Here is a 21,351-nt window from a genome sequence, read left to right as displayed (position 1 = left end):
CCTGCATCCTGAATCCCTGTCCCAGCCCTGAACCACCTCCTGCACCCAACCTCCTGCCCCAGACGTGAGTCCCCCTGCACCCAAACTCCATCCCAGAGCTTGCACCCTGAAATCCTTCCTGGACCCCGATCCCCCACCCTGGGCTAAACCCGGAGCCCCTCCAACACTCCCAACTCTTTGACCCAAGACCAGAGCCTGCACCCCAAACCTCTACTCCAGCCTGGTGAAAGTGAGTGAGGATGGGGGAGTAAAGGGGATGAAATGAGCAGGGTGAGGCCTCAGAGGTGTGGGGCAGAGCCTCAAAGTCAGGGCAGGAAGGAAATGGGGTAAGGGTATTTGAGTTTGAGATAGATCTTACATTGCACTTAAATTGAAAAAGTTATCTTGGGGTTAAAAAGGATGGACCACTGATCTAGTCTAACACACTGCTCAAAGCAGGATCAACCCAATTTATCCCAGCCAGGGCTTTGTCAAGCCAGGCCTTAAAAAACCTCTAAGAATGGAGTTTCCATCACCTCCCCCAATATCCCATTCCAGTGCTTCATGGCCCTTCTAGTGATCAGTCACAAACAAAATAAATACGTGTACTGACAATGTTGCCTTCCTACATGTACAACAATCACTACACAATTCCTACCAGGCTACGAAAGAGCAGGCCCAGACAGAGCACCAGTACATCAAAACACATTACTCTGGCTCTCAGTTAAAATGGCCATTCAAAGCCTCCCTGAGCTATATAGCGCCATATTGAGCTCTTTTTAATAGCCCTTTTCTCTGACTGTTCAAATTCAACAGAAAGCCTCTTTCTCTGCCCTCCATTCCAGTGAAAACGTCTCCATCTTTGCTTCATAGATATTAGGGGGGATGCAGCAAGCAGTTGTTATAAGCATACTTTTCTCACTGAGGTCCAATCTTTTGATTAAGTAATACCAGTGACCTTTAAAATCATCATTAACATGTTCAACGATCATTCTGCACCTGCCAAGCCAGCAGCTGAATTATTCCTTCACATCAATGAGGTGCCAGATGAATGGCTTCATAAGCCAAAGGACCAAGAAAGTAGGTAAAGTCCCCCAGAATCACTACTGGCACTTCAATATTCTCACTGGTAATCCACTGGTTGGAAAGACAGCTCTGCTCCTGGCTTTTTTTAACAATCTCATGTTCTTAAAGATGCAAGCTCCAAGATAAAAGACAACAGAAAACACACGTAAGATTGCTGGTTATTGAGCGTGTGCAGTAAGTGGTGACCGATAGATACTATTGTTATTTGAATGCTCTTTACTTGCAACAAAGGATTGGTGGCAGAGATTTTAGTAAGGATTGTTAAATCCCTAATAAAATGTAGTAGTCTAACAAAAAGTGACTTTTTCAAAGAATACTGCCAGTCAATTACTTTATTGGAAGGTTATATCTATGTCCTTTAATGCTTCCTTAACAACCCTAGAAACTTTTACCTTGGGAGAACAGATTAAGGAGACAACAGATTACTATAGCAGCATCTCAACATTCATTTTTCTGGTAACATGCCAACACACTACACGGTGGTGAGTTAAAGAGTGGGATACTAGTGCATATTGCAATGCACTCTGCATTGATACAAGCACTCCTGGTGAGCATGCACATTGGTGACATAAGAAACCAAATATGCATGTACACAGAAATATATTAACTACTGCAGTTGTATACAGACTTGACTCAACTTTGTATTGTAAACAGGCCATAATGTTTTAGTAGCAGATGCCATCTAGTAAAAGCAGGCACACTGGATTTCACCACGCTTATACTGAGCTAGCTCATAGGTATGGTTGATATCATCATCAAGACAATTGCTCTGCTTTGTGTCCAAAGATGATCTTGCCAGGCCAGTGCTCAAAAACCACTAGCAACCCTAGGCACAACCAGGCACTGCCACTCCCTTGCAAGGATCTTCTATTGATTGGTTTATGGAAACAAGGAAGACATACTGGTCACAGGTAAAAAAAGATGATGTCACTCCTCATATTAGAGATAGTTATACAAAAGACATTTTGGGTCCTGTTTCTCCTCATAGTAAGGCTAATATTTAAATAGATAATTCTAGAATAGGTAATATTCCTCATTAGAACTACAGAAAACACTTTGTCAAACCAGTAATAAATGTAAAAATGTTTAATTGCAAGCACTGTAACTTAGTATAACAACATTAGTTTTTCTTTCAGTTTTTGAGATCACTACTTTAGTAGCATCCTTGAGAAATATGAAATGGTTACTTACTGTTGCTGTGGTTCTTTGAGACATGATGCGGACACATATTCCACTTCGGTATGTATGTACCCTGTGCTCTGGAGCTGGAGAAATTGGCCCAGCAGTGCCCATGGAGGGGTAATGTGTGTCTCTTATAGTCATGGCCCCTCTCCAAGCTACATGAGGTGGGTCCCTCTTACACCAAACATTTAGAAATGAGCCTCTGATGCAGAGGGGATGGAGTGTGGGTTAGGAATTACACATTTCTATCACACTGTGAAGAACCACTACTATAGTAAATAACCATTTTTTCTTCAAATAAATGCAGCTATGCATTCCACCTACATAATTTGTGAAGGTATGTATCAGTGACCACAGAGCAGTCCTGAACTCATCAAGTAAGGAACATCACTGACAAACACTATGGGCACTGCTTAAGCCCTCATATAAGCAGCTCAGGTATGCTAAGAGAGAATAGGAGGATGTTATTCATTTGGAGATCATCTAGGAGAGACTGCCTGGTCTTTCACAGCTTGTCATCCAAACAAACAAGCCAAAGGATGAAATTATTTAGCCCTGTCAAGATAAAAGGCTAAACACCACTTGATATCTAAGGTATGCAGACACTGCTCCTCCAGAGATAAAGGCAGCCTAGGAAAAAAACACTGGTAAATATACTGCCTGGTTAATATGGAACAAAGACTACTTGACACAAAATTTGTGAGTGCAGTCAAAGTCACCTTTGAAGAACTGTGCATAAAGAGGTTCTCTCATCGCAACTCTCACACTCTCATTATGAATGTTATAGTTATCAAGAAAGCAGTTTTACTACACAAGTGCACCAAGGAACAAGATATTAGAGGCTCCCCATCAGATCCACTAGAATCTTGTTTAGGTTCCATGGGGAACCATTTCTCGGACCAGAGGATGTAATTAAAGAAGCCCTTTTAATAATCTTGTTACCATGGCACTGGAGAAGACTGACGTTCCCTGAACAGGAGGATACAACTTCTTCAAAGAGATGCTTGCTCCAGAACATGAAGCAGCAGTGCTCTTGAAGTTCACGGGCAATCTCCAATCTTTTGAAGGCCTCAGTACCAATGTAAACCACATGACCTATTCAAGCGGGCACTGCTTCAGGCCAAGGTCTAGAGCCACGTGAGTCCATTTCTTAAACCATCTGCAGATCATAGCACACTCACTAATGTCGGCATCACCAAGACAGAGCAAGCACGATGTGTGAGAATCACTGTTGGGAATCACTCCCCTACACAAAAGACATATAAACATGGGAGATAAAGGCCACTTCAGGGAGGGTCAGGAAAGCACCACATCATGTAGCCAGGGAAGGGGCTACTTCCACAAAGCACAAGCACCCCGCTTTACACATACTGGTAGGCAAATTTCTCAGGTTCCATTGTGCTGGGCACACCTACCCTTAAGTGGAATTCACGGCTACATCCATTTAAAAATATCTTGTTTTCTTCTGTTAATTCATTTACTTTTCTTCTATGAGTTGCTCCCTACCTCTCCCAGTGCTGGAGAGTATGAGCTTCAAGAACAAATAAGACAAGTATGGGTTTAGGGTCTATTTTGCTTGGAAGAGTCTTCCAGTTTAACAGCCATTTTCAGAAGTTTTCCTGACATTGAATCTAAGGTGTCCTTTACTTGGTATCACTCAATGTCTTGATTATACCACTTGTGCCATCAAACATAATTGGTCTTTCTTCTGGGTATGAACACACTTTAAATAATCATATCTAAATAGTTTGAAATGAAACTGTATCTTTGAGGTTTTTTTAATCTTTCCTCACCTTTCTATTGCCTATTGATGTTACTTTCCCCCAGTAATTCTTTAGTTTAATAGATACCTTTCAAGTTCTGATTTATCCAGGTGTATTCAAGTACTGATGTATCCAGTACAGTTTAACTATTCCTATATAAGAGGGGCCAATTATCATCTCCTTAGTATGTGACATGAAGGACCAAACTTTTTAAAATAGAGTCCCATTTCCAAAAATGGCTTGCTCATTTAAAAGCTCATGTCAATGGGACATCACCACATAAGTGCATTCATAAATCTGAAAATGTGAGAATTTTGACAATTTTACCCAATGTCCCTCTAACTCAAAAAAAGTATTGCCTCATCTTTCCCTCTCTTCCCCACCACAATGTAAAATTAAGCATCAGCCTAACAAACCATGACCCATTTTCCCTGATTCTCTGCCACCAATGTCCCTACCAAAAGGCATAACAACCTTTTGGTCTGTACATAATTTCACTTAAATCCTAAAAAAAACTGTACGTAAGTTATGAAAGCTAGCTTTAAACATTTTTTAATATTTATTTCACATATGAGAATTAAGTAAGTAGGTACAAATACTGTGTCAATTTATAAATAAGTAGTATTAGTAAAGTAGAAAAGACCAAATGGGATATAACAATTACTAGCATATACTAATTTATACAAATCTCATAGCAAGAACACCACACATTGTACAACAGCAGTCACATAAATGGAATATAAAATTTTTAGGTATACTACACATGATAACCACCTAAACAAAATACTTATATGGCCAAATGCTTCCCCATCATCCTCACTATTACTGTTTTGAAAAAAGGAGTACTATTTCTTCATTATTTCAGAAGTTTGTTCTTCCTTTCCTATAGCACACTCCCCTTTAAAAAAAATAAAATGACAAAAATTCACAGAAAGAGGTCTAATATTATTATATGAAAGTAAATATATTTTATCTATAATTATCCATTGTTAGCAGTTATTTAGCTTTCATGGTCAAAAATCTTGTAAAAGATTAAGTTGATAGACATATTCCATTTTAAAACCCTTTGCTGAACAAGATGATACATTTTTCACAAGAAGCACCCACTTAACAAAAGTTAATAATCATTTTCCAAAATTTCATTAAATGAATTCAAATGCAAGTTCTTAAATGCACCTTAAGAGTTATAATTTTAAAATTAATTATGGCCCAAGACATTTTACCACTCACACCATATACCAGGAGTGAAGTACCTCAGGCCTGGGGGCAGGATGAAGTCCCTGACTTGCCTGGATCTAGCCCCCAGAGGCTCATGGCCTCCCCAACACTGGGGAGCCCACACTGACACTCAAGCTTCCCTGCTGCCTCACCGCAGGGTGCAGGCACACAAAATCTACTAGCCTCAGCCCCCCTAGGCTCTGGTGTGCAAGGGGAATGTGTCTCTCAGTCAGGGTCCCACCCCTCTGTATACTATCGACTCAATTATACCATTTTGGATCTTACCTCGTTTAAGCAAGGATTTTAAATCCACCATTCACTATTTGTCTTATTTGAAAACGTACTATGAATGACATTTGGTCACAACAACCTAGGTGGATGCAGCCTGGCAGCAGAGATTAATCTGTTCACAGCTCATTACCAATCCCTAAGCCATTCAGCCCACAAACATCAAATACATAATAATCCTTTCGCAACACAAGAGATTTTGCTGGTACAAAGTCTGCCAATGGCAATGGATGCAGCAAAACTATCCAGGTTAAAAGGAGAAGAGATTCACTTCAGGATCAGCATGCTATTGCATAATTCTCACTACTAATGGTGAAGCTTACTAATCATGCAATTCCTCAGCACACAATAGAGTACAATATCCTAACAATACCATGCCACCTCATTCTCTCACTAACATATGGAGATTTAATATCTGAACATAATAGTACAAAAATATATAAACAGACAGATGACAAAGTACATTTTGCAATGAATGTATAATAGATTCAGAATTGTCGTTCCACCTCTCATAATTTCATGCTCACATGGCATTTCATCAGTGCATGTTTTTAGGTTGTGTGGGACAGTCCCAAGTTCAAAGTTAATCTTGTATCTTTTTGTTCCTTCATGAGTGTTTATTCAATGCTTTCTCCAAGTCTTTCCATGGCTTCTCTCTATGCCTATATTTTTATTATCTTGAAAACCTATATTGCTCTTTTTTTGTTTTGCTGTGTGATAAAACAATAAGGCTTGTTATATTTTCAATTGTGCTGTTTATACATGTATATATTGCCAGAAATACTGTTTGAGTTCTGTACAAGTTCACAAAAGCAGTCCAAAATAGTAAAGGTAGGCAGCACTTGACATTCAAAAATGCAATAGCAATACAGAACAGAGATCAAACATTATAGAGCTTTTCTTTAATTCATCCACTATATATCTGAGAAAGTTTTATGTGTCTGTTTGTTTAAGTGCTCCTAAACAGTAAGAGCTAGGACCACCAAATTTGGAAAGCAGCTCCCTCTTCTCATAACTTAAACCAAGGTCAGGAATTGGTTGTTCCAAGACAATGTGATGTGCCTGGAATTTGATTGTTTCATATAAAATAGAAAGGGAGGGATATGATAGGTGGGAGTTATACTGCAAAATGACCACAGGGGGACAGAGATGAGGACCAGAATCGCTGTAACCCCACTGGACCAGCAGGGGTGGAGAAACGGACAGCTGTCTACTATATATTTAAGAGAGTTTGTGTGTGTTTCTATTCCCCAGCCAGGGGACATGCACCCCCTTCCCCAGCTGAGCCCACTGCAGCCGTCAGACAAGCACTTCTCCCTCTCCCACCCCTTGCCCTCCTCCCCCGCCCCTACTGCTAAAGTGAGAGAGGGCTGGGGTTGTCCTCTCTCCCCAGGGCAGCCTTCATATTGAACACCTCACCCCCAACACCATCTCAGAACAATGATTTAAATAAAGAAAAACAAATAATCTTTGAGTTAAGGACTGAAGCAGTGCTGGGTAAATCTTTTAGTCAAATATAATGAAGCTTTGTTAATTCAATACTGGGCTTCCTATGACTGAGTGTATTTCACCAGCTTTTAGAAGTGAAACGAAATGAATTCTCAATGCACAACCATCTCAAAGAAGCCTTGGTAAAGTAACAAATCACTTAATGTATATAAATATTAACTCCAAAACTACAGAAAATATAGGTATGTGTTACAAGTGGAACATTTATTTCAGAAGTCTTAAAATACAATCCCTATATACAGGTTGCATATAGAGGTTGCACCTCCATAAACCGGGATTCTCTCTTCCCGCAATGTCTGGATTGCCTCAGGGCAAAGAGGGCTAGCTGCTGAGAGCCTGGATCATAGTAGTATCGAGGCAAGGGCCTAAGCAGCCCAGCAACAGTAGCGGGGCCAGAGTAGCGGGGAAGAGGCAGCCTGGTAACCCATCTGGGGTTTGGGCAGCCTATGAGTGCCAGCCCAACAGTGGGGTTGTGCCACAGTAGCCCAAAAGGGGCTGCATGCCAGCCTAGCAGTGGAGACAGAGCCATGGCAGTACGGCTGGCAGCTGGTCTGGGCCGTGGCAGACCAGCAGGGGAAGCCCGTCTGCCGCAGCAGGTTGGTAGCCCAATCAGGACCACGTACCGGCTGATAGCAGACCAGTGCCGCAGCAGCAGAGCCAGGGCTGCATGGTGTCGTGCCAGTAGTGGGACTGGAGCAGCATCTATGGCAGCAGGGCTAGGGCAGCCAAGTCACTCAGCCAGCAGTAGCAGGCTGAGGGGACTGGTGGCAGGGGACCTTCCTTGATTCAGCAAATTCCCTCATCCAGGACTGGTCAGGTCCCAAGGGTACTGGACCAATGAGATCCAACCTATACCAGGTCATCATGTACTCTCAGAGAAAACATACACAATTCAGAAAAAAAAAAAATTTCTACAGAGAATCAGCACAAAACTTAATAACTTATGAATTATCCTGCTATATCAGGAATACCTTAAGGAGCATTCCAACCTTCCTACTAGTGTTAACCACTGCCTCCTAAAGCAAATGCACGGGGTAAGGTTCTTGTAATCCCCCAGCCCCCAACCCCCTCCAAAATAAAGACAGCAAAATGTAAAATACAAAGACTTCTTTCAAATGCTATAATAATTTCAAGAGGACGACCTTCAGACTTTCACACATTAAAGAACATACATAAAACCTAGCTTTCGACTTGGGAAGGTCTACACTAGTGGTTCTCAAACTGTGGTCTGAGGCTTGAGCTCAGCCCCACCTCGCAGCAGGGAGCCTGTGCTGATGTTCCAGCCTCGCCCTGCCCCCTGCCAGGTTTGAGTGCCAGCATCTTGAGGCAGTCGGGGGAGCCCCTAGCCTCCCTGCCAGATACGGCTCGTGGGGAAGAAACAAAGCCAGAAGTGGCTCCAAGAACTGCCACTCTCCTCTCCTCTCCTCCCCTCCCCCCCATGGGAGAACAGCAGCGCATCAAGGCCCTGCCTAGAGACTTTACCCACTGCTCTCATCGTCCAAAATCCGGCAAATGGGAGCAGCGGCAGGCCGTGCCTAGAACATGATGCCTAGGAGCAGCATGGGGCAAGAAAGCAAGTGCCTTCCTTCCCACTCAATCCTAGATCCCGCACTCCCACCCTGCTCCTGCACCGCCCAACGCCAAGATCCTGCACCCCAAACCTGCTCCTGCACTCTCCCCACTGGCCAGACATCCTTTCCCTAGCCCACTCCTCCACCTCCCACCCCTTGCTCCTGCAGCTTCCTTCCTGGCTAAATACCCTTCCTACTCCTGAACCCTCCCCCCTGGCAAGACACCCTACTATCAATTTGCTGTTGCATTCACCTTTGCTCCTGCACACTCCCTCCTGGCCACACACTGCACCCTCCCTTGCTCCTGTTCTCTCCTCCTATCCAGACACCCTGCTCCCAGCCTGCTTCTGCACTCTACCTCCCACCCAGACCTTGCAACCTCTCCCCTTTCTGCACCCCACCACCCTCCCCTATCCTGCACCTCATCCCTATTCCACTTGCTGGCAGCCCTGTCCTGCACACTGAACCCCTCATTTTTTACCCTACTCCAGAGCCGAAGGGGTTCCACAAAATCCACTCTCTCTGAAATCCCAGAAAAGTAAATCTGGCCTATTGGAAGCCATGAACCTCAGTCCTCCCTGTCCTTTCCCCCTTGCCATATGGGGCTGGAGCACAAGAGGAGTGAGGTGTCTCACTTGGGGGCCACATCAGTGGGGGTGGGAGTTTATGGAGGAGGTTTTTTTTGCTTCTCACTTGTGTGGTCTCCAACTGATTTTTCTGTGGTCAGTGGCTCCCAACCCAAAAAAAAAGGTTCTCCACCCCTGCCATAAATAAAGAAAACATTGAAACCTTTTGTATTGGACAAAAATTAATATCTTCCTTTATTTAAAATGAAGTTTGATAAACTAACATGAGAAAGTTAAACGCTTAATCTGTTTAATAATTTAAATTAAACCGTTCTCCCTAGCTGCACTAGCAAAATGGCTCAGACATAATTATGTAATTAATGCTGAGTTTCCATTAGCAACTGGTGGTCTGAGGAAAGGTTTGCATTGAGGCAGGCAGGCCATTGGACAATAAGTTTGAGAACCACTGGTCTACACCGAAAAGGAACTAAAACTATATCCAATGTACAGGTAAACAATGTGATTAAGGGAGTCAACAGCCACGTCCGGCCTGCATGGCCCATATATATTTTTAATTTTACATAAATATCTAAATGTGCAAGTGAGTTTCTATATCTGAGCATTAGTGTGTTACACAACCAGAATGGTGTTGTCATGTGCACCCTAAACAAATATGTTAAAAATTAAAGTTGTCACTAGAAAGATAAAATATTCTGAAAAAGAAAACTTCAAAGTCACTAGCATTTTAGAAAAAAATACATGCCTCCTTTTACAGTAAGAGTTTACAAATACAGTTCCACTCCCACAGGTGCACATACAAACTTGCATAGGTTAATCAGCTGAATCTAAGTTTCTTCCTATTTTACAAAAAATGTCATGCACAACTCAGTTAATCAATAACAGAATGCATCTGAGCTGTACCAATATTTTGGAGTTGTTTTTTTTAAATGTGTAGGCTAAAATTCATTTTTTTATAAATAGAAGTAGTTACCTGTTTATATTCACCAACGCAGTTTTGGCAGCAGAACCTTTTCTGCTGACCGTCAATCGTAAGGATGTTGTTTCCAGCTCCTTTACTAGGCAAGTACTCCCCACAATGCTCACAGCAATTCATTATTAAACCATTCGCCATTCTGTATCTATTGAAGCAGTGGTCACTACAGAGCTTATGGGTCATGTTCTTAAAGCTAACTTCATGTCGAATCTATAAAAAAAGATTCTTCATCAGCACACTACACTTGACAAATCACAAGTTAAACAATATTAGGTCCAACTGAAATCCTAGATAATATCATGACATATGCATCTGAAATAACTACAACAAATAAAGCAAACTATCTCCTTACAACCTCTAAACAAATCCCTAACCCCAGCTACTCTTGTGACTTTATAAGCCAATCCAAGGTCACAGGATGGGATTCACACAAGGTTGCTCAAGAGACTGGGGAGCTAATTTACACAAATTTGTGTGTATTTTATACACTTTGTTGATAGTAAGCAAGATTTTTAATACGTTTGGCTTTTAATTTTATATGGCTTGTCTTGGTAGCATTGCTATGTTAACTGGGCCCAGTGTTTCCATCCAGAATGTAGCAATCCCAACTTAGTAGAATTTGAATAGGAGTATATTGTACTATGTGAATCATTTGTATATTACTCTAAAGGATTCTCCAAAATATGCAATTAAAATAGAGAACATCCTGAATTGTTTTGATGGCAACATTTGTATGTAATGTAACTGATACTGATCAGTACCAATTACTACTGGATTTGTGCTTTGAGAGCTCTCAAAATAGTTACTGAAAAATTAAATGAAATTGAGACCAGTAACTGTTTGTAGTTTTCTCTCTTATAAGCATACAAAACAACAAGGATCACCCAATTAAGTTAATAAAAATAAACAAAAACATAACATACAGGTCAACCTGTGGGGCTCATTGCCCTGGGATGCTGTGAAGACATCAAGTATATCTGGGTTCAAAAAAGAATTAAGTAAGTTCATGTAGGATAGGGACCATCAGTGACTGTTAGCCAAGATGGTCACGGTTTCAACCCCATGCTATAGGTGTCTCTAAGCCTCTGACTGCCAGAGATCGGAACTGGACAACAGAAAATGGATCACTTGATAAGTGCACTGCTCTAGTCATTCCCTTTGAAGCATGCTGCACTGGCTAACGTCAGAAGACAGGATACTGGGCTAGGTGGATTATTGATTAGTCTGAAACAGTATGGTCCTTATGCTCTTATGGAGATCAACTCAACAAAGTTTCATAAAATTGTAAAATGACTAGCCTTCCAAAAATAAGCCAGACTTGTAATAAATCAGCCATGGAAATAAACTCCAAAATGTTAGCGACATGACTTAAAAAATGTAATGCATAACTGTCTTCATAGGTGTCTTCAATTTAAATATACAATAAAGACATTTACAAAAAGTAATATTAACAGTTATAAAGCATGATTGAAAATGGAAAAAGCTATGTAACTGCTAAATATATTAAGCCCAATTACTACTGAAATTAAAAAAAAACTGAATTTTTTTTTAAAATAGACATTTTACCACTTTTTCCAACTTTTTAACAAATGTTCTACTACTAAGCAATTTAAAAGACCAAAAATTCAACCAGACCTCAGTTAGTTTACCACAGATAGTGCATCTTGACTTATTCAAGATTCCTTTTGAGGGATTATGCTTGTCTTCATAAAAGGACAAACACGATGTACTGCAAAACTCCTGGAAAGACTCACTGGAATCAACTTGAGCAACAATGGTGCCTTTCATTGTTGTTATATCTCTGAAAGAAAAAGCACTAGAGCATAAAATTTTTAAAATAGAATTTTATAACAATGTAATTAATTCTTTCCCTGCCTTATTATGCACTTTTAATTTCTCAGATTCTAAACAGCTTTTGGTTCAATGGTATTTTCAAGATGGTCCCCACTGTACTGAAACAATGATTCATTCCATCTGTTGCATTTATTTCTCTTGCGTTTAATACCACTTACTAAAATAAAAACAATTATGAGTAATATTACACTAACATTCCAAATGGACCTTTAAAACAAAGCAATGCTTATTATATATTTAAAAGAATATCAGGTTATGTATTTTTCCCCTACATTACTTTCAATATTAAAGATACAGTATTTGTAAAATAACTTTCACCAATGAGCAATTAATGGTTGTAAATATCCAACTTGCTTTATATAATACATGCAAAAAATTTAAGTTTTAATCACAAAACAGGGTGGGGGGGGGGGGAAGAGTGGCTAAACATTCCATTGACACTGCAATCTACTTTTGAACTAATCAAATGAATAATAAAAACTACTCTGAACTAGTCCTTCACTCCTTTTCACTGAAAGTCAGTTGCATTATTGTGTTCTGTGGCTAATGCAAGATACATTTGGTCTTCAGCCCAATGGTACATTATAAATCTCATGTTTTTATTGTTTGGTGTGTGCTGCAAAAAATATTAGGCAGAATATTAATTTATTATTATTTAGGTGTCATAGTGGAGGACAAACTAAATATGGGTCAACAGTGTGATACTGTTGCAAAAAAACCCCAACAACATGATTATGGGATGCATTAATGGGGTGTTATGAGCAAGACACGAAAAGTCATTCATTCTTCCACTCTTCTCTGCACTGATTAGGCCTCAATTGAAGTACTGTGTCTGGGCACCTTGTTTCAACAAAGATATGGAGAAACTGGATAGCATCCAGAGAACAACAACAAAAATGATTAAAGGTTTAAAAGACATGATATATGAGGGAAGACTGAAAAAACTGGATTTAAGTTTAGAAAAAACAAGAATGAGGGGGGACATGACAGCACTTTCAAATATCTTGAAAGGTTTTACAAGGGAGAAAAAATTATTCTCCTTGACTTCTGATGATAGGACAAGAAGCAATGGTCTTAAATTGCAGCAAGGAAGGTTTAAGTTGGACATTAGCAAAAGCTTTCTTTCAGGATGGTAAATATATGTTAAAACTATTCATTCTTGTAATCTGCATCATCCTACCCTTGGAATCACCACAGAATTAGTTGTAGAAATGGGGAGTTGAAAAAGAAGAATTAGCCATAAACAGTGTTTCCTTGTAAGTGATGCACCTGTGCAGCCACTCAGGAAAGAGTCAAATGCTGCCCAGCTGATTAGCAGAGCACTCACTGCTAAGTTTTTTCCCTACTTGTGGTGCACATAAAATCTTCATTCTGCACATGAATGGAAAAAATCTGCACATGGTTGGAAAAAATTAGAGGGCACATTGGCCATGAGTAAGGCTCTGTGCAGGTCATGGAAGTCATGGATTCTATGACTTCTGCAGCAGTCAGTACGCCTGGAGGGAGAGCCATCTGAGCAGCTCAGGCAGACCTCCAAGCCAGGTGCACCAGCCACTGCTGAGGCAGTCTTGGGACTCCCCACGTTCCAGTAGCAGGAGTTTGGGTGTGGGGCAATCTCCAAAAAGGTGACAGTGACTCCCTTTGCTCAGCTCCTAGCTCCACGTGCCTGCCTCCCCATATTGGCAGTCCTTTCATGCTATTCCAATTGCATGCTAACGGGAGCTGCAGAACCAGGGCTTTAGATAGATCAGAGGCAGCACATGGAACTGAGCACTGGAGGTTGTACACTTCCCAGGAGCTGTGTAAGGAGCCTGCCCCAGTACTCATCTCCTCTCCCAGAACATCCACAGCACCTCCAAGATCCCCTCTCCAACTCTTAGACATGGGTATATAATAAGTCATGGAGAGGTCACAGGCTATGAATTTTTTGTTTACCACCCATGAACTGTTGATGATTTTACTAAAAATACCCATGACTAAAAAGTAGCCTTAGGCATGAGTTCTGAATATCTTAATCCTGAGAAAGGAGAGATTAGATTAAAATTTTGTTTATAAATAGCATCACTAGCTGTCCAGTTTACAGTTTTAGAAGCAGCTAGAATGTGTACTATTTAATTGCATTTTTACTCAGTCATTTCATGCAAACTATGTGAGATTATTATTTTCTATAGTTGGCCGAAGACACAAAATATTCTCAAAGGGGATTTAATACACAAAGTTGTTTCTTTACAATTAACAGTATAGTTCTGAATCAAAAGTCAAGGCCCCTTCATACATTATCCATAAATCTTTGAAGGCATATTGTGATGGAGTCAATGTGGCCTTCCTGGCTCCCTGCTGGAATCCCCAGATACCCTACCTCAGTAAAAAGAGTAGCAAAGACGGGTCCTCCATGCCTGTCTAGCAAGGCTGGATAGAAGCAGACACTTACAGCCCAGCAGGCCCAGATAAAAGAGGTTGGAGGAATTGAGCAGGTTGGTGCCACAGGAGCAAGGTAAGGTTACTCATGGCTAATCAAAGGCACTTAGAGAACCAAAAGATTAGTTCTGGTGACATTTGCATTCAGCAAATGAGAACTTCAGCCCTGAGGTAAGGGTTAAGAGAAAGGGACTATGTGAGGAAAGGCCAGGGATACCAGCTGTAAGCTGGAGACAGCAGTACATGGCTGTCATTTATAGGGTCCCTGAGTTAGAACCCAGAGTACAGTAGACTTCCAATAATCAGGCACTTTTGGGACCTAGGTGGTGCTGGATTATCAGATATGCCGGAGTATCAGGAGGTACTCCGGTGGGGGGCTGTGATGAGTCTGCTGGGACCCACACTGCATCCGTGGGGCGGGAGGGGAACAGCACGGCGAGGGAAGCCCCGCTCCGCCACAGAGTATCCAGGAGGGGAGCGGGCTCCCCACCCCCCAGACTGCAGTAGTTATTGCCGAGCAGGGGGGTGAAGGGCGGCACTGAGGGACCAACCCGGCAGCACCCCAGCTGCTCTGCTCCACAGCTTCCCCAAGTCCGCCGCTCGTCAGTTTCAGCAGCAGCGGCAGCCTTGGGGAAGCAGCGGGGCAGAGCAACTTGGGTGCTGCCGGGTTGCCCCCCCCCCCCCCCCCCCCCCCCCCCCCGCTTGGTGATAATTACTGCAGTCTGCGGGGTGGGGAGCCCGCTTCCTTCCTGGAAACTCTCGGCGGCTGCACAGAGCTTCCCCCGCCTTCCTGCAAAATGGCAGAAGTTTTGCCCCTCGCCACGCCATTCCCCCCCCCCCAGACGCAGTGCAGGTCCCGGGAGACTCGTCACAGGGATATAATCTCCTTCCCTTCTTCTCCCCTTCCCTTTCCCAGCCGTGAGCGCCCATGGGGCTCACAGCAGCTCCAATTGTCCAGCTGGCCGGAGCACTTCCGGGTTCCAGTTGGTGCCGGACTATAGGGAGTGCTGGACCACAGGGTGCCGGACAATTGGAGTTTTACTGTAGTATGCAGAACCAGGTGCCATCACTAAGAATAAGGCCTAAGCCCTGAGAAGGGAACAAGAGTTGTTTAGAAGATCAAGTGAAGGAGTGGATTAAAAACCCAAACAAAACACACCCAACTACTAGGAGGCACTCATGAGGAGTGAGTATCCCCCATCACCCAACATACTTGGACTTTTTTCATCTGAGAATGCAGAGCCTACTAAATAAAAAGATTCATATTCAATCAAGGAAATGTAAAAATATGCCTTAAGCCACCGATACCTCATACCGTAAGTTAATTTTAACACTTTCAAATCACATACTTTAAAAATGTGTAATAAACATTCTTTACAGTTATTCTGCTTCCAATTAATTCCCTTAGAATTTATCATGTATTACATGTGCATGTAACACACTAGATTATACAGCAACAACACTGAATGAATACAGAAGAGGGAAAGCTAAACTGACCACAAATATCTTAAAGAAAAAGTATGTTGAGATATCATATACTGTGTAACTATTTTACAATCGAACGTTGCTTGAGTACAACTTTTAAGTTCCTACAGTGGTTCTTTTAGGCATTCAGAGAAATGAATTAATAATAAATTTCAAGGTGAAGTATTTATGTCTAGTGTTCTACATTTTCAGCTTTTATTGTAAAAAGTTACAAAAACCTATTAAGTGTTTATTTTCTGAAAATCAAAGCCGGGTATGAATGTATTTTTTTTCCTCTCTCAGAGAATAGTTTTTCAAGAAATCCTGGTTTGTGTACATTCACTTAATTTTCTTTGAAGTATTCTCACTCACATTGAGCCTCTTGCTGATTTGGAGGCAGTATAAATAAGTGTTCTGCATCAATATCATCAGGGAGTGCACTCAAAGCCTGCCATACCACTCTACTGAAGTTGGGAAGTGTGTTTGGATGACTGTTCCAAAAAGCCACTGCATCAAATTTCATAGTGTCGGGGTTAGTCATGTTCATGTAAGTAGTAAATTCTCCTTTGAAATGTGAAATTCCATCTTTAGTGGCAAATTATTGAGAAACTCTAGCATAACTGTCACTGTCTGCAGCACAATTCACCTGGATGATACTCCAAAAAGATTCTGTGGCACCTAATGCTTCAGGATGCAAATTATGGGCTACTATACTCTCCCATTTCTGTGCCAAGAGTTCTGTTAAATATTTTAAACACTTGTAGTGTTTTCTAGGTTTCCCAGGGTCCAAAAGATTTCTAGAAACATCTGCGTTTTCTTGTTGTATGTTTCTCCTGTAGCTTTTGTGCTCAGTTCAGCTAAGATTTTGGTTGTCAGGGTCTGATAAACATCTGCACTGGAAAATGTGTTGGCAGTACTCAGAGAAAACTCCAGTGTTTTTTGTGTTTCACACAGTGATTCCAGATTTTCTACAATGAACTTTCTGATGGTGTGCGGAATATGGTTGTCATTTTGGTTAATTACCAGTATCTTCAGTGTTTCTGCTTTAGAAACAACCAACTCAGGAAGATATGAGAGATGCATTAGCACAGTCCACACGTTATTTACATGACAGACAGCAAAACACATGCTCATCCACCAATTGGCAAAACAGGTATAGGTAATTGGTAGTCAGCCCTGTACTCGTATCACCCTGTGCAAAACAAAGCCTTCAATTTGTTTGCATGCTTGAAAATAGCCCCAAATCCAATGATGCAAGATTTCACATCTTTCATTTTTTCTGTAGCAACAGTTGCAGACAGCGCAACATTAATCAGATCAGTAGGTCAGGTAATATGTAGCAACTACAGTTTCTCATGGAGTTTAATAGCTTAGCCATGTAAGAAACAGAATCTGTGTTAATTGTGGCAACGTTTTCCCAAGTTAGTTGGTAAATCTCAAATGTGTCAGTTATTGGTGTGTCAACTAAAGTGCTGTCAGCACTGGGGATATCACATCAGCACAAAACAATATGGGTTTATTCTCTTTGATTTTTTTATATTTTTTTTATATATATATATATATATATATTATATATATATATATATAAAAAAAGGGCCAAGCATCAAATAGTCCAAAGCATCATGAGAATCATCAAATCAGACTAGATGCCACATTTCCATCAATTTAGATATAAAGCATTATCATTTTCTTTCATGTACTTATGACTGAGGTTGTCTGCATTAGGAAGGATATTTGCTTCTGGACAGTACAGTCACAAAATCATCAACAGGCACCTCTGCAATTAATTGCAATTGTCTGGCAAAACAAAGACTATGAACAAATTCATTGACATAATCATGCTGTGTCCTCTCTTTCATTAAAGCCCTGGTGAAAGCGCTTGAATTGATTGTTTATGCTATAGCTCAATTTCTTCCTTAAGCTTCATGTCACTTGCTTTCAACATGCTACTTTATTCTTTCAGTATGAATACTGACCTCAGTGCTGAAGTACTTGCAGCATAATGCATCCTCTTCACTTAGGTCTTTACTTTTCTTGAAAATTTCAAAGCTCTGATTTTTTTTTGGGGGGGGGGGGGTATTTTGGTATAGATTTGCATTCTCCCTCCCCATCTGCCCTCCCCTCCCCCATGTTTTCCTCTTTACTTTATCTACCTTTATCTGTAGAGGGCTAATTGTTTAAATTTTGCACCACTCTAAATGAATACAAAGAAATAGGCTGGCACCATGTATAGCGCAATATTGTTTGATTTGCTGCATGTATGTTCTGAATTTTACACTGTGGAACTGCATCAATCTCAGAACTGCAGGACACAACAATAATGCAAAGCAGGGGTGGGGAACCTGAAGCCCAGAGGTTGCATGTGGTCCCACCTTGCCTGGATCCGGCCTCCGAGACTCAGGGTCCCCCTCAGCACTGGGAAGCCTGTGCTGGTGCTCCAGCCACCTCACTGCCCCACAGTGGAGCACACAAAATCTATTAGGTTGGGCACCCGTAGGCTCTGGTGTGTGAGGGAATGATGTGGTGAGTGTGTTTCTCCTTTTCAGTCGGGACCATGTCAGTGAGTTCTCACTTGTGTGCAGCCCCCAACTGATTTTTTTTGTGGGTCAACAGCCCCTGACCCAAAAAAGTTTCCCCACTCTGATCTATGACATTAGTGTTTAATCAAAATACATACCCCTCCCCCCAAAAATTAAGTGGATTGATAAGTGGATGTAAATCAATTTTAAAAAAGCCTTTTAATTAGCCCCCAAAATATCCATGAAAGCTAATAAAAATTGAATATACAGAACACTAAATATATTTAAAGACCTCTATAATACTGCCCATATTACACAGTCTTGAACACACAATGGAGTGAAACCCTTAAGCTCTCACTCATTCATTCCTTCACTATTTCAGCTCTACTTTCTATAGCTTCTACATGGCTCCATTCTCCAGACTCCTGTAGGTAGGTGCCTACCCCTTCACACATACAGAGAAATGTGATCCATTAGTTAATCTCACAAACACTTGCACTGGTGCCTCAATGATTTTAGGATTGAATTCTCAATTCCCAGGCTTCAAGACTATACATATTTGTAGTAGACCCTCTCATAGGCTTGCTGGCTTATTGCTCCTCTCCCGTTTTCTTGCAGCCGTTGCTTTGGCCAGGGCCTTCCCCCAAAATTCCCAGTTGATGGAACAGTCTTTCTATGTTTCTCTGCCATATCTTTCCAAATCTCAAGTTTTTTCTCCTATGCATTTGCCTCTTGATCATCTTTTCCCTCTTACAACAGAAGCATTTATACAATACAATTTTTATTTTTCTTGTGAATCAATGCCATGTTGTTTACTGTACTATATTGTGTAAACTTTTAGAAATGATTTATATAAAAAAACTAAATCAAAATTACTGATTTATATATTTAAAGTGAAGAAATTTCCTGTAGTGAGTCAGCATGGCCTCCCACTGACCCAGAAGAGGAAACTTCACCAAAAACCCTTTGGTGGACGGTGCCAGGACCATTCAGTCCCACCCACAGGAAACAAGAAGGCAGGGCTGAAGATATAAAGAGAGGAGCTCCAAGCTCAGTTAGAGCTTGGCTGCCGAGCAGAGCAGAGGCTCTTACCCAGCCCCAGCAGAGGAAGGCCCTGCCATGCTGCCTTCCGAGGCAGGATTGGGCTGGGCCGCCCAGGCCATTTCCAGGCCCTGAGCACTGGCCTAGACTGCCATGGCTTCCACCAGACCCGGGTAACTGTGGAAGCCTCTGGACCACCTGGACCCTTACCCACGCAGGATCCCGAGCCTACAGACATGCTGCCAGAGCCTCCGTCCCCAGCCAACAATGAGGAGCAGCACCCGACTCGAGCTAATTGGCCCCCAAAAGGAACAGGGATGTGGCCCAGGAACAGCCAACCCTGGGGTGGCTGAGGAAATGGAGGTTAGCGTGTTTGCGGCTCAGATCCCCACTAATACACAAACCTGGACAGCACGTCATGGCCTGGACCCCTGCCAACTCAGTGACTGCAGTGCTGCCACTACTAGGGCCCTGGGCTGGGACGCAGTGGAGCGGGTGGGTCTGCATCTCCCTCCCCCCACTCTTCCCTTGGATGGCAGGTTCCCCCTGTGGCGAAAGAAGAGGGGGCTCTCTGCCAACAAGGAGACCCAACCCTTGGCTCAGCTTGCAAATAGGTCTGTGCCTTGAACCTTTTGGGACCACTTACTTGTTTAACTGTCTTTGTTGCCCCACCCTGAGCAAGGCCCTGGGCTCAAACTACCAGCCAGTTTAACAGAAACTCTTATTTGCTACCCCACCCCAAATGCAGGCGTAGCCTCTAGACAGTTGCCTGGGTTACCAGAGCTGATTGTTTGTTGGCTGCCCCGCCCCCAAATAAAGGCCTGGCCTTTAGAACTGCTATTCGGCCTGCAGTCAGGCCTGAGACCCTAAACTCTGGAGCTTGTAGGGTGTCAGTAAAGCCTCCCATTGACACAAACTATTACACTCCCCTGTTCTGCCTTATTCTGAATTAGAGAGTTGGCAGTCAAGGAAAGGTACTGTACTTTACTTAACTGCCTCTATACATGCTATAAAAACAGGGTTAGTCTTTTTCAACCAACTTTATGATGGTCATACACAGTGTGGAAAAATATTTTTGTAGTCAGATATTTGAAGTGCCAGACAGTTATTAGAAATCATCTTAACAGTCCTAAAACAGATATTTTTGCATTTAAGTATTAAGGGAACAAGAAATAAAACACCCCTTACTTTTTGCACATAACACAAAGTTTCTTTGGAGCAGGTTTATGTGAAAATGATGAGAGGCAGGCAGTAGAACAAAACAGGTGAGCTGATCCTTTCCGCTGATATGCAGTCTGTCCCTTCTGCAAGGGCTTTTTGCAATTTGCACATGTGACTTTAACTTGTTTAGAAGGCTGTTGTTGTGCAGAAGGCTGGAAAATCTGTTTAGGAAGTGAGGCCACTGGTGACAAGGAATCCACACCTGGTTGCTTCTGATTTCTAGGGAATGAAGCTGACTGGGATATCCAGGAATCTTAAAAATACAAAATAAATAGAAAATTAAGTTAATAGACATTTTCCAATATTCTCACAGATTTGATTATGTTAGGATAATTTGCTAACAAGTGATTAGAGGCATATGTAAAATAATTGAAAGAACATGCTGAGTCAGTATATTTAGATCAATGGCACTGTTCTCTGCCATCACAGGAAATCCCAAAACAGGAGAGCATCTCAAGGCAGCCATTTCCTAGACCAGGAGATACTAGAGTACTTCACACCAAGAGTTGTCTGCAAATTGGTTTTGAACCTGTAAACAAACATATAATCATGCCACATGCAGTTAAAAATTAGCCAGAAATGTCAAAGCAGAATTTCCAATTTGAAGATTTCATCAATTAGAAATTTCCATTTTCTAAAATATTACTGAAGGTTTATAAATTTGTACCGATCAAATGT

At 41.7% G+C, this 21,351-nt stretch overlaps 1 protein-coding gene across 7 annotated transcripts in view; it reads right to left on the bottom strand.

Annotated features, from left to right (window-relative positions):
- The window catches only part of ZMYM2 (zinc finger MYM-type containing 2), a 198,886-nt gene that overhangs the window by 124,962 nt on the left and 52,573 nt on the right, over nt 1-21,351 (bottom strand). For all 7 annotated transcript variants that reach the window (XM_089775571.1, XM_089775573.1, XM_089775570.1 and 4 more), the window contains 3 exons: nt 20,641-20,926; nt 11,792-11,957; nt 10,154-10,366 (listed from right to left, as the gene is read on the bottom strand). In XM_089775571.1, the coding sequence (XP_089631697.1) occupies nt 10,154-10,366; nt 11,792-11,957; nt 20,641-20,926 (665 nt within the window). The remainder of the gene's footprint in view (nt 1-10,153; nt 10,367-11,791; nt 11,958-20,640; nt 20,927-21,351) is intronic.

Source organism: Pelodiscus sinensis, chromosome 1 (genome assembly GCF_052426305.1).
Source record: "Pelodiscus sinensis isolate ZL-2025 chromosome 1, ASM5242630v1, whole genome shotgun sequence".
Taxonomy (NCBI): domain Eukaryota; kingdom Metazoa; phylum Chordata; order Testudines; family Trionychidae; genus Pelodiscus; species Pelodiscus sinensis.
The sequence above is the reverse complement of the archived record's forward strand: the minus strand, read 5'-3'. Positions and strand labels throughout refer to the sequence as shown.